Source organism: Temnothorax longispinosus, chromosome 11, assembly GCF_030848805.1.
Source record: "Temnothorax longispinosus isolate EJ_2023e chromosome 11, Tlon_JGU_v1, whole genome shotgun sequence".
Classification (NCBI taxonomy): Eukaryota; Metazoa; Arthropoda; class Insecta; order Hymenoptera; family Formicidae; genus Temnothorax; species Temnothorax longispinosus.
The window spans coordinates 14,978,428-14,992,402 of record NC_092368.1 but is presented as its reverse complement, the minus strand read 5'-3'; the positions used below and the strand labels follow the sequence as shown (position 1 = coordinate 14,992,402).

The 13,975-nt window shown below is 36.2% G+C and overlaps 1 protein-coding gene across 11 annotated transcripts in view; it reads left to right on the top strand.

The window, feature by feature from the left end:
- Positions 1-9,826, top strand: part of Dysc (whirlin protein dyschronic) — an 81,746-nt gene extending 71,920 nt beyond the window's left edge. For 7 of the 11 annotated variants that reach the window (XM_071794367.1, XM_071794373.1, XM_071794370.1 and 4 more), the window contains 3 exons: positions 2,132-2,452; positions 3,237-3,315; positions 3,659-9,826. In XM_071794367.1, the coding sequence (XP_071650468.1) occupies positions 2,132-2,452; positions 3,237-3,315; positions 3,659-3,801 (543 nt within the window). In that variant the 3' untranslated portion in view covers positions 3,802-9,826. The remainder of the gene's footprint in view (positions 1-2,131; positions 2,453-3,236; positions 3,316-3,658) is intronic. The other 4 variants (XM_071794375.1, XM_071794378.1, XM_071794368.1 and 1 more) reach the window with 1 other exon arrangement.
- The last annotated feature ends 4,149 nt before the right edge of the window (positions 9,827-13,975 follow it).

Sequence of the window (13,975 nt, the reverse complement as noted above, 5' to 3'; positions counted from 1 at the left end):
AAACAAATTTATATGAGCGATATAGCATAGTAATTTTCGAAACGAGTATCTCGACCATTGTCTCCCCAACTGCATGAATGTCAAATGTTAGTTGAAACAAGTGAATAGCTCAAAGAAGATAATCGGGGTCTTTTCCATTACTTCCTAGCATGCTCCAAATACTTTTCTATCAATCTAATAATATACCTATAGTTTATTTTACATATTTTCTATATATCCTTTACATTTTGATGACAATATATTTTCTATTATTACGTATATTTTTTGCGGAACAATATTTAAACCGGTGACGCGATAGGAAAGACCCGATAACTGTGTTTAGCGGCGTCGTTAGTATTGTCAGAATTAGCTGTACAAATAAATTGCACAATTTTTTAGTTGGTCAATATCGTCGTTATGACGATTGGAAACGTCTTTGCTATCGATGTGCCGCTTTCTTGCTGCGCACTCGAACGACGGCAAGCCGGTTGGCACCGAAATCGGCGCCGACGGCAACAAATATAGCGGCAATTAGTTGTGATAACGACAACACCACCGCCACCACCGCCACCACACCACAACCACTCTCTCTTTCTCTCTTTCTCTCTCCGAGCACCACCAACACTCGATTGCTACCAGCCTGCCATCAGCAAGCATGTTGACTCAATTTTTTGATATATATATTCTTGTGATCTATACGTATATATTGTATACATATTGACATCTATAGGTGTACTTCCACGTATGTGTACATTATATATGCTCGCGTCTCTCTCAGCACATATAATTCACGTACATGCACACAGGTGATGTAATATTGCACGCAAGGAAAAGCGGAATGGAACAACGAAGTCGAATCGAATGCAAGAAAAACGCGAAAGCTGAAGAGTTTTATTGTTACTTCATTACCGAAATATCTCTCCACTTTTCAATAATTAAGTCTTTTCTAATGAAATTAAAATCAGGAGGGTACAAGTTGCCTAATTATTATTGATGAAATATCTCCCTACATTGAAATAACTTCTAAATACTTTCTTTGTCACTAAAGATTTACTATTAAAGTTAAAATGACAAAAAACAGATACTTTTGTTATCGTAATTAAGATATTATATATTATTCCATTTCTTCGCTATTAATCCTATTTAATTTTTAGCACGCTAGATAAGGCATGCGAGATGAGAAAGCATCGAAAGGATAGATATAATGTATTTAAAAAAAAGAGATATATATTAATATTATATATGCATCCATTTCAAATATACTTTTCTCTATCAGCTTCCAATCAGTACTTTCGCATTTTACGTCGGAATTAATGTCCCGCGTAGAAATGCGTCTCAATATTACGAGAGCTCGAAAATTACTGCGATTGCAGATATCTTGTGACATTTATCGATTTCGTATCGGAAGCTGCGTGAAGATTACCAGAACGCTCTTCCACTGCAGCGTGCACGCGGATATGCTAGCACAAGCCTTTTTAGCTCTTATGTACTGTCGTTATATGTGTGTGTGTGTGTGTGTGTGTGTGTGTGTGTGTGTGTGTGTGTGTGTGCATCGAGATGATATTTCGGATACGCGACAGCAACTAAATTAATTTATCAAACGGTGAAAAGACGCGAATATCATTGCGCCCTTTCCTTCACATATAGAATTAAAATTTGATTATTAAAATATTTATTATAAAAATAGTTAAATAAACTTAATATAATTTTCTAATATTATAATATATTATTATTGTAATTTGAAACAATTAAAAAACTTATAATTTTATTTGGACAAAACTTAGAAATTTATTGCAACTTATTATAGTCACAGTTTACTTTTATTTAAATATTGAACTTAAAATAATTTAATAACTTCTACAATTCGGGAATCCAGATACAATAAACTTTTATAATGTTATTTATCATATTTATTTAAAATTATCGTGTAAAAGAAAGAAAATCGAGAACTTTTTTAGAGATTTTATAATACGTACATACATGATGAAAGATTTTATATCTACTTAATATATTTATCATATAGTTTTACTTTGAAACGTGATGATGCAAATATGATAAAAGCGCAATCGAGTGATTTCTGGTTGCTGGCGCGTATCCGGCGAAATGGCCGGAGAAAGGGCCTGACGCTCAACTACCGTCGTTCGAATGCAAGTTGTGCCCATTCCAGGAGCTCGCGCACAAACTTTCGCGGAGCTTCGACATGCAGGAAGCGCAGCTGCTGGAGGAGGGTGGTTCCAGCAGCGGATCCGCCGTGGGTGGGCCCGCGGGGGGTCCGCCGCGAAGGCATCACAGCGTGCAGCGGCTGACCCGCAGCGAGATGTCGGAGCGACGGGAGGAGGACGGCGCCTTGGTGGTGCCCGATCATCAGGGTAATCTGCGAATCACCGTGAAAAAGACCAAGTCGATTCTGGGCATCGCCATCGAGGGCGGCGCCAACACCAAGCATCCACTGCCCCGGATCATCAACATACACGTGAGTACTTCGCCGAAGAGCAAATACTACCTGGCTAACGCGGGAGGTTAAATTAGATCAAGGCTGGCAAATGTTGGATTAGAGAGGAAATTGAAGCAAATCCGAGAGATGTTGGATTAAAAGTCAAAATAGAATTAAGAAAGAAGATTGGATTAGAGGGAAAACTAGAAAAGTTGGAGAACGTTGATTTAGAGAAAGAATACAAATAGAGAGTGTGTATCAAACGGAGATTAGAGTAAAGTCACAGATTGTTGGGATAGAAGAAAATTAAAGTAAGACTAAAGACAAATTAGAAGAAAGTTAGACAAAAGTTATAGTTAAAAAAAATTATTGAGCAACAAATAAAGTATTGAATAATATTTTGAGCATAATTGTCTGTGCAAATTAATAATATGTTCTTATTGTTTAGTTTATTTCAAGCTCATTAATTTGAGACGTAATATTATCCAGAAATATTATATTTTATTTAAAAAATATATATTTTCTTGAAATTGAATATACAAATCTCTTTCTCTTTCTCTGGCAACTTATATAAATAATTATGCGCAGAATGGGGGCACTAATAAGCGCCAATTAATATTTTCTTCATCTTCTTAATGAAATTATGACGAAATATATGTTTTATATTACTGTGACGCCGGGGGCACTTAACTTAAATGAAGCTCGCCTTCACCGAAACGCTCGATTAATATGCGTCGGGCGAATTTATCGCCGGCACCATTTACGGTGGCATAAACAATATTACGCTATAAACGTGACTAACACATGCGGTAATTCGTTGCAGGACAACGGAGCAGCTTACGAAGCTGGCGGCCTCGAAGTCGGACAGCTCATCCTCGAGGTCGATGGTCAAAAAGTTGAAGGTAATGCCAGCAAGGTCAAATGTAATAGATCTCTCAAGGTATTTTACACAATATCTTATTGCAGTGTTTTTATTATTATTCTTACCGGATTCTATGAACTGTGAAGTTAAAATTTAAGAAAATAGTTTATTTTGAGCAACAGCAACAAGATATTTCAGAATTAAACAAATTCAATTTTGTAATAAAAGAAGTTAAACAATGATAAATTCGATTCTATTAAGCAATAATAAAAACTATGCAAGTTTTACAAAATTGGCTTTAAGCAATTAATAATCGTATAAACCTAGAAATAACGCTAAATTCAATTCTCTGAGCAGTGATTATATTTCTGCGTTACTTGCAGGACTTCATCATCAAGAGGTCGCGCGACTGATCGCGGAGTCATTCGCGCGCCGCGACCGAAACGAGATCGAGTTCCTGGTGGTGGAAGCGAAGAAGAGCAACCTGGAGCCGAAGCCGACGGCGCTCATTTTCCTGGAGGCGTAGCAGGAATCTCCCACCTCCGAGCCGGAACCACCATAGCCCAACCTGACCAAAGCTCGGTCAACGGCAATCCAACTCGAACGTCCCCGCCGTTGAATCCGATCGAGATTAAGCTGCAAACGGATCGTCAAATTTCCCGAAGATTCAGCTTTAGAAGTACCCTCGAAGGGATCTAACGATCTCCTTCGAGTTCTCGATTCGGACGGCCGAGCTGTCGGTCAGCTGCTAATTGATTAACCTGGCCCTGGTGGTGGGATCTTCACTTCAACCGCTGATGAAACAACACCTCGAAGATTACACTCTTCAAATGAAGAAGCGAGGACGCCGAAGAGATTCCGGGCCGGCGTTGCCAGACCCAGATTTAGGCCCCTCGGAAGGCCACGTTACCATGGGACTAGGAATCCTTGAAAGTTCCTGGACTCTCGTGCTGAAGTAGCTGGAGTTGCAAATCCGCTCGAAACTTTCCTCCCCTCGCGCGCGAAATCCGCGAAATCGGCACGAGACTTGCCGTAAAGAAGTTACCTTACTGTATATATTACATACCGCTGTACATACTCTTGTAACAGATCGCAGTTCGATAGGAAGCAAATAGCCGATATTTCGAGAGCACCGGGACAGTACATTCGGATGATAGCTTCTGGCAACGCCGCGTCCAATCTCGAAACGCAGAACTGTTTACCAATTAATTGCGCGATCGTCGTAACCAAGTGGAGCTCGATAACGAGATGCGAGAGCTATCATCCCTCGGAGGACCCCGAAGATAAAGCGCAAAGAGAAAGAGAGAGATCGTATATTTTATTTTTTAACATCGGTGGTTACTTCAAGGTTGTTTGAGAGAAAACGGACGGCAGGATCGCGCAATGTGCCAAACTAACTAACGCAAGCCGTTTACGTATACTTAATAAAGCTATTAATCGATAAGGAATCGATATTCGGGACGGGGGGAGGGCATAAATTCGGCGGAATGCGCGAGGCAGTGCAACGAGGGGAGGGCGAACTTAACATACTCACACGGTGTAGTTGCGTGAACGATTACCTCACAGACATTACACCCACGCGTTCGACACAGATATTACCTATATTCGCGCGAAATCTGTATCTCGACGGTGTAAAGTCGCGTCGGCTCGAGTCCAAGATTAATCGCGCCGTTGATTAATTATGAGAGTTATGGTATTTGTATCCGAAAGGTAGAAGGACGCGAGTTCGAAAGCTCATTATTTTCAGGCAAAGCTTGGCGAGCTTCTGAAAATTGTAAACGCGCAACTTTTAGTGAAAAATAAATTAAATAATACGGGGAGGTATGCAGAACAAATTAAATTAAATAATGTAAATTAAATGAATATAAAATTCGCATATAAAATAAAATAGATATGAAATTTGTGTTGTAAAAAAATTTTTTTTCCTAGAAAAAAAAACGTATTCAAATATTCTAGAATTTTTTAACGCAGTCCTGATTTTTTCGTTATTATACTCATTTAATTTGAGAATTTTTATGAATAACTAATATAATTAATTCTAGACAACTTCCTTCTACTTTTCGAGTACAGTTCTGTTGATCAAGATTCTCGTTAATTCGAGTGATTAGGTGTCGTTCGGCTGGTCCTCGAAATCGCGCCTAATACCGCTTAATAGTCTGTTAAATGTTATACTGTATAGATTAACGTTGACGTAGTTGATAGCCGTTGATTAGAACGTCGCTAGGACGTTACGCGTTGTTCGTTTATTGCGTTGTCAGTTGTGTGTTAGAAGATTTTAACCCCTCGGGCGCGCGATATACTCATAAAACAAACACTCGCATGTAACTTTTCCAATTTAATCCAATTAACTTTAACGTAACTACATTTCACGCTGAAATTTAAAATCAAGTAAAAAATAACATTTCGTTGTCTCTCTACAGAGATACCAATCTGCCAAGAGTGAATCGATTTTCGCACTAATATAATCTAGAAATTGTCAGTATTTTTCTTGATTTATTCTCTATAACGTCTGTGATAAAAATTAAGTTAAGACCTAGAATACATAGAAATCGAATTGATATTTAATAAATATCAAACAGAAAGAGATATAATTTTTGAGAAATCCCTCATGCGCGTAACAAAAGTATCGTGACCCGAGGTAGGATTAATGATAATATTTTTTTGACTGTCGAATATGGCCGAAGTGCGTCGATGAGATTGTCATCGAGGCAGAATTAACGACGATCTTGACCGAGATCGGGACGATGGGGACGTGTTACGTTGCGAACCGTTGTTGAGGCTTAAAGAAGTATATTACTCACGTACACACTATGGTACACATATTTATACATGTACATATAAGTATTATGGTATGAAAAATTACCGTAGTGGAATTGCAAATTGTACCTAACTAACTGGGCGTCAAGCGCCTCGCCGAAAGGGGAATAATTTAAAGATAAAAAGAAGGAAATATATATAAAATAAAAGAATAATAAGAGGGCGGTATTTTCGAAGAGAAATTGTAAGCTTAGAGAGTGCGTACGCATAGTAAGGGCCTGAGTCGAGTTCGTGTTCGAGCAACGGAAAAAATCGCGGAGGATCCTGCGCAAACGGGAGGATCTCGGGAAGATCCTTCGACAAAATCTCTGACTCTAGGAAAAAGGCGGCCTTGTTGATTAAATAAATTTTTACATTTTCTCTTTCTTATTCGAATTATCGTGCTTTATCTTGATACGTACCTTCCACATTTTCACACAGATTTTTACACAAATTTAATTTAACTGTACCTGTAAAGTCGAAGAAAATTAGCTGCTACGAAGGCTGATTCTCGTTTGCAACATTGCGAACTATTTTTATTGCGAATTATAATACGAAGAAAACCGTGATATGTTTTTTTTCCTCGAGTCGGGAAAGTTTACTGGAAATTCATTCTGCGAATAATATAAGACTCCAGATTAGTCGCATTCCATTCTTGCGTATATGCATGATTCCGACAAATAGATGCGAATAAAAATGAAGATATAGAAATTATTAAATATTATCTTCATATAGCAAGCGATAAATAGAGCAGGAATCGAGTAGTGCGTAATGACAAGCATACCGCGAGTATTTTAATACGCTAATCACGCATCTGCCGAGAGAGGAGAAACGACTCGATCGTCCGCGATTTTGCCGACTAAAACAAAAAAGAAAAACTGTTAAAACTATAGATAGAATATACGCGTGCGAGCAATTGTTGTATGAATGCCAAATCGAGCCACAAGCGAGCGAAGAAAGACACTTAATCACATTATCCAAGCGATTAATCCCACGCCGATACGATACATGAATGTTGTTTATAAATGTATAAAATATTCTATTTTTATCTCGTCAAATGTTAACGACTGACATTTTAACATTTTTGAATTGTTGCTTCGATAGATTGGCGTTCTAAACAAATCATTTCAACTATTTAATATTCCGCATCTCATGAAATAATTCTAATAATAAAGCTTAAAATAAAATTTAAGTTTAAATTAAGTTAATCGCTTGACATTATTTTGAAAATAAAAGTTTTTTAATCTTGCTACCGAAAAGTACAACTAACTTTTTCTTGTAGATATCGTTAAGGAGAAGTCTATTTAAACGACTATCGTATCGCGAGGGTTTAATTGCCTGAGATTTCAGCAAATGTGCCAAAAAGTTTGCGCTTAATCATATCCATCAACGACAACGGCGGCTTCAATCGACATCGTCATGTCGGAGAAGAGGGACAAGAAGGAGGGAGACAACAACAAACTGTGAAAGATTTCCCGGAGCACATTTGAATCTTTTCTTCGCTATTCTTTTGTAGCATGCACGGGAGCATGGCAACTTGCTTTAATCACTATGTCGCGGTGAGAGAAAGATCGGAATAGTATTAAGAAAGGAACTAAGAGCGAGATGAGCTGACGGGACAAACGAGGAAGGCGAGTTTGCGCTTCTCGTTTCCTCTCGAACGGAAATGAGAAAATTCGTCGCGTCGGATTCGACGAAGGATCGTCAGACTCGAAAGACGAGAAAGGACGAAGGGGTAGCTCGAAGGATTTCGAAAAGCGACGGGGGAAAATATTACAAGGGGACTTGAACAGATAAAAATAAGATGAGATATTTTTGTAAAGCTTTCGATGTTTACCGCAATCCCAGAAACGTTTCGAAGATCTCAGCTGACATATCCAACAATGCCTTATCGCTTTTAAAAAAATCGAAAACTATCGGGGAAACGTTATGCGAGAGGGACGAAGAACCGGAAGCGTGAGACACCTGACACACAACCCCAATCCATTTCCCGCCTTCCGAGAGAAACAAATCGCGAGACACTCGGTAGCGCTTAAAAAGAATCGTAATAGCGCAGTCTTAATAATCATACAGATCTATTCTACTTTTCTTTTATTCGAAAACGCGAAAGAATAAAGTTAATAGAAGATTTTTTAAGATATGTCGACGGATAATTAAAGCAGCGTGACGTAGAAGGAAAAGATCGAAAAGACATTAGCATCGAATTGAATATTGATTAATTAATGAGCGCCATAATTTTTTACTTCACTAGTCATTTATTTTCACACGCACGATATTTTCAACGCCCGCGAAAATGTACGATTTCGATCGCGCACTGATTAAGCTGCGTTCCAAATCGTGTCCCGAGTGAGCTCTTAATCTTCCCTAACCGACAATTTTCTCTGACAAGAGTGAGTGACCTAATTTTCCGAATTTTTCTTCGACGATCTCGTTTTGAGCGAAAAAGTACAATTATATTTAGATTTAAAAAATCGTAAAAGCTAGTTCCAAGAGAAAAGAGAAGATCCAGTTATATAACATATTTTATAATTTTATTAGTTCCCGTCTCTTTTATGGAATAATCTTTTTTTGACTGGAACAAATCCTGATCCCGGTTTTAACGCGTAATCTCATATCCCTTCGTACAAAGAATATAAAAATCTCCAAGGTATCTCACGTGGCACGATGACGTTGCGTCGCTCGAAAAATTTAGTAAAAAATCGAAATTTAATTAAGTAACAACAAAGAGCAACAACTAACGCAAAGTCTCGCGTAACTCCTAACTCCTATTTACTTATCAATTGGAAGAGAGTGAGAGGGAGAAAAGTAAGTGGGGAAGAAAAACTAAAAATAGAAATGCGCTATTATCACGTCACGCGAGCTTTTTCCTTTCATTGAATTTTATTATTGGACAGACGCATATCCGTTACACCGTCTGGGTCTTTTGCAATTAATATACAAAAGAAAGGCAATTGATGAAATATATATCTGTAATTTTGAATTGATTGTATGATGGAAATTTAAATGGTACATTTTCTCGAAATTGTAATTAGATAAATAATTTTTACTTGGATAATAATTGACGAAAAGACAGAACAATTGAGAATTTATCGGTAAATAAAACAATGGAATTAATAAATCGAAAGTTTACACATCGAAAGGTACATGCTGTGACTTCATAAATACTACTACCTGTACAACGCAACGTGACGTGATAATGGCGCGTCCACCGTTAAAAAACGACACTCAAAAAAGTGTAATTGTAATTGTAATTTACTATTTGTACATACGCAAGAGCTCGTTCATGTGCGTCTCGTAGATCATCTCTTTTGCAATCGAAACTTGTATATTTCTGACACACGTACACACACATACACTCACACACACACAGACACACACACACGGTACACCCAACATCCACATACAGGCACACGGACAATCCACAAGGCGCATGGATCAAAACAAAAAATTGAAATCAGCGCGCTAGATTGCGTTAATTGAGTAAACTCAAGTCAGTTTATTACATCGCCCCGAGGAAACAACGTTATTGCGAAAAGGAGGGAATATAAGGTAAAATCGACTCACACGTACATGACCCACGTAGAGCCACGTAAGAAGGCGATTGCGGAGACGTAGCTCCACGGCACGGCATGGCACGTGCGAGCGCGCGCTGCCATTATCATTATTGTTCTTATCATTATGGTGATTATTATTACTACGATGATGACGATTATTATTACATATAATTGAATAAAACGTTCACCACGGGAAACAGACTCGTCTCTCTTTCGCTCTATAACCCATTCCTCTTAAAAAAAGTTCCCTTTTAATTTAGACATTATTATTTACATGCAGATAGTATTATTACAATAATCGTTGAATATTCGGTATTTAAACACAAAAGTGTAAGACATAATAGAGTCAAGAGTGAATAATTATATAAATTAATTTTCACTCATATTTCTTAATTAAAAACATCAATAAAACTAAATATATAATTTCTATTAATTTTTATTAGTTATTTTAATACTATATGCTTAATTTTAAAATATTAATAATATAAATAAACTGAACATCCTGAATTCTATCCCACGGTTGCTCGTTCGATACCTTCTTGAAATTACTCCTCTTATCCTTTTTTCATTTACGGCACTTGCACGTAACATGCACCCGCGAAAATATATCGCGCGTTATTCGCGCGTCATTTTGCACGGCAAAATTCCGATGATAATTGAATTTAACGCGCGCTTTATTATCTTGCACCGCAAAAATCATAAAGCGCGCGAAATACCTCGCATCGGAATTTCATCCGCATCGGATGCTATACCTATATCGTCTTCTCGTGTACTTTTTTGGAAGGGAAATAGCTACCTTGCATTTTATGACGACTACGATCTCGCGCTATACAAAAATGAATAAATGTATGAAGCAAAATCGGGGATAAATATTCGCGAATCGAAATACCGGAAATCACGCTTGACACAGCTTCCTGACCGACTGCTCGCGCGATATGTATATCCGACCGAATAAATCTCGTGAAATACGTGTCTCGATGAATAGTCAACACGTAAACATCGAGTTTACGCTACGTAATCATAAATATTAATTTGCACAGCTTTTATGACTGTTTTTACCAACTAAATGCGTCATGATGGCGCTCTGCTCAAGCTTCGATCCGCGTGCCGTACCCGTTATATTCTTTACCGACCGACAAATTTGAAAGCAGCTTTATTTCGATGTCGCGTGATATATGTATAACACAACTGTGAAGTCATGAAAAACGAAATTAAGACCCGATTAATACCACACTCAGAGAAATAAATAATCGAACAATTCGTTCAAAAATTAACAAATGGATAATCCGATACTTTTAATCGGAATTATGAAAAGCCGATCAAAATTAGAATAATGTCCAATCAATGATAGCCGGATATCATTGATATAATTGATCGGCTTTTTAATTATTCCGACTGAAAGTGTCGGATTGTCCGTTAATTTTCGAACGAATTGTCTGATCATTTAGACCTGGATTTTTCTCTCAGTGCACAAACCGATCAAAAATATGTATATGGTTCAATATCGGACATGCAAATGCATTTTGAACACGCATATCTCATAAAACGCGCCGTATTAATAAACGATGCGTATACAAATACATCGGCTCAATGCATCGCGGCTGTTCGCTGCTTGATTCGTGATACTATTCCGCTCTTTTATTCCCGAGACTGGCAAACGAGCGCGTTCAAATCCGACAAAAAAATTCCAAGCGCATATCGCAACGGGCGTTATTCAAAGATAGATCAAGGAAATAGTCGTCGCCCGTATAGACGAATAAATCGATGGGATAATTTATCGCTTCACTGCCTACTTTGTGATGAATAAAATGAGATAGATAGATATTTCAATAGATGGCCGTCATTTCGATTTGCGCACACTTGCGAGTCGTTGATCTGCGCAGATCGATTGCTCGCTTGGTGGTCGAATAATCGCGAAAGATAATCGTAGAAATCTCAATGTTCGGCGAATACCAATGTCTGTCACGATTCTCGCCTCGAAATGTAATGACACGATGATATATATATAATAATATGCGGAGCGATTCGCGCTGTTATCTACCTGCTTGAGATTCGCCACACGAATGATAAGATCAGAGCGCGCGCGGATGACTCATCGTATATTGTAAAATATATATAAATTCGCCACGTGCCTCAAACAACGTGTCGCCTAACGTAAATATTCAAGATCTATATGTATGTATGTATGTATGTCGAATATTTTGCTCCTTCCAAACAGAATTTAAAATGCAATTCTTATTATAATTATACATATACACATGTACATAGCGTGTAATGTGAAAAACATTCGAGAAATCAGAGTACAATACATATGTAAAATATATATTAAAATATGTACATACATACGTATATTAGAATATAAAATTGTAAATAATTCTGCGTATAAAATTATAAATAGAATTCTGCCCTAAATTTTGACACAAATTATAAATCGTCTAAGTGATCTTTACATATATAATTCGAAATAATAATATTGCTCTTGTTTTTATTATTTATAGATAATAAATTGAATAAAATATACCATAACGTAGGTATATCAAAATGTAAAATTATAAATAAAATTCTGTCCTAAATTCTGATCTGAATTATAAATCGTCTAAAATAATCTTTGCAAATAGAATTCGGAATAATATTACTTCCGTTTTTGTTATTTATAATAAAGTAAAATATTCATCACATAGATCAATCTCTTCTTCTATTTCTATTTCTCTTAAATATTTTTCTTCCTACTTTTTTTAAATTTAAATATTAATATCTATGCAAATAATATAAAAAGGTAATAATTATAACAAAAATAATGTTAACAAAAATAACAATATCTCAAATAATTTGTAAATGTTATAGAAGCCACCAACAAATTATTCTCCCGGCACTGTTTGTAAATGATATAATTTTAAATATTACTGCATACATATCTATTTCCTAAATTATTTTAATTTTTAAATAACCACTTTGATCGTAATTAATTTACTTTTATAATTAAAGTTGTTTCTTTTTTCGAAATATCTATCATTTTTGCGACAGATATTTTCAAACAAGTTTATTGGTTTATTAGCTATAAATCTTTGGTGCCAGTTTCTCATTTTCTAAAAAAAAAAAGCAAATAAAACAGAGTTCTGGTTTACATTGAAATTTTTTACTTCGCTTCGTAAGTTTCATGAATGCCAAGCGTTTGCTTTGCCACGCAGACAAGAGCTAAGCTTGTTTTCGTTTGCGTCATTCGGCCAGCGTGGGATTTAGACGTAGGGTTTGACGTAAGAAAGAAGAAATGCACGAAAGAGCTGAAACACTCCGGCGCTCTGCTATATTTTGCACGCCATAAAACATCGACCAGCAACCACATCAATCGCACTAAAATTGTATCAAGAGTCATTCTGTCCGAATTACCCAATCGACTTCTTCAACAAGTGGTGATGTCTTGCAAAAGTAAGATAAAATAGAACATTTATTTTTGGTTTGCGCTTTTATCAGATGTCATTCAAGATGATAAAAATTACAAGAAAGAAGAAAGAAATAAAGCTAAAATGTGTGGAACTATATACATATATATATATGTCTTATAATTATTTCATTATTTAATAATGGATATAATATTATATAATATTCAACTAAAGATATATTCAAACCGAATAAGAGACATTTCGTCTCGTCTTCCAATCGTCTCGTCTGGCTATCATCTTCATGACAATACGACCATTGATTTTGGTCTTTCTAAATTAATATTCTAAATATTTAAAGATATATACAGATATATTATATAATAATTAATGGCTCTTAAGTCTGCGTGTGTCTGATATATATCTTATATTAAAATCTTATATTAAAATAATATATTTATATTTATCAGCAATATATTTCTCGACTTCAAAATATATTGTTTGAAAGATAAAAATATTTATTAATAATAGAAATCGATTTCTCATTTGAAATGACAAAAACAGAATGCGCATGAGTTGGATCACGGAAGTACCAAAAATAGAAGTTTATATACAAATGAAGTTCTCTCTTCGCAGTTTAAATTCTCAGCTGATCGATCACAAGAGGGACAGTCCCCTTATAAAACGAATATGCACGTAATGCTTAATCCTGTTAAGGATCGCGCGAGGGTCACAGATTGTCACAAATTCGCACGATTCATATGTGTAAAGATTTTGAAAAAAAGTTTGCTTAATTACAAATTAAGACTGCAAACTGCTATGTAATTTGACTAAAATTAAGATTAAATTAAAGACAAATAAAATTGTAGACTAAATTAAAATCACATAAAATTGTAAATTAAATTAAATTAATTTTAGCATTTCAACGTTCACACGATAGTTTTAGAATTCTGTAGATAATTTTTGAATTCTG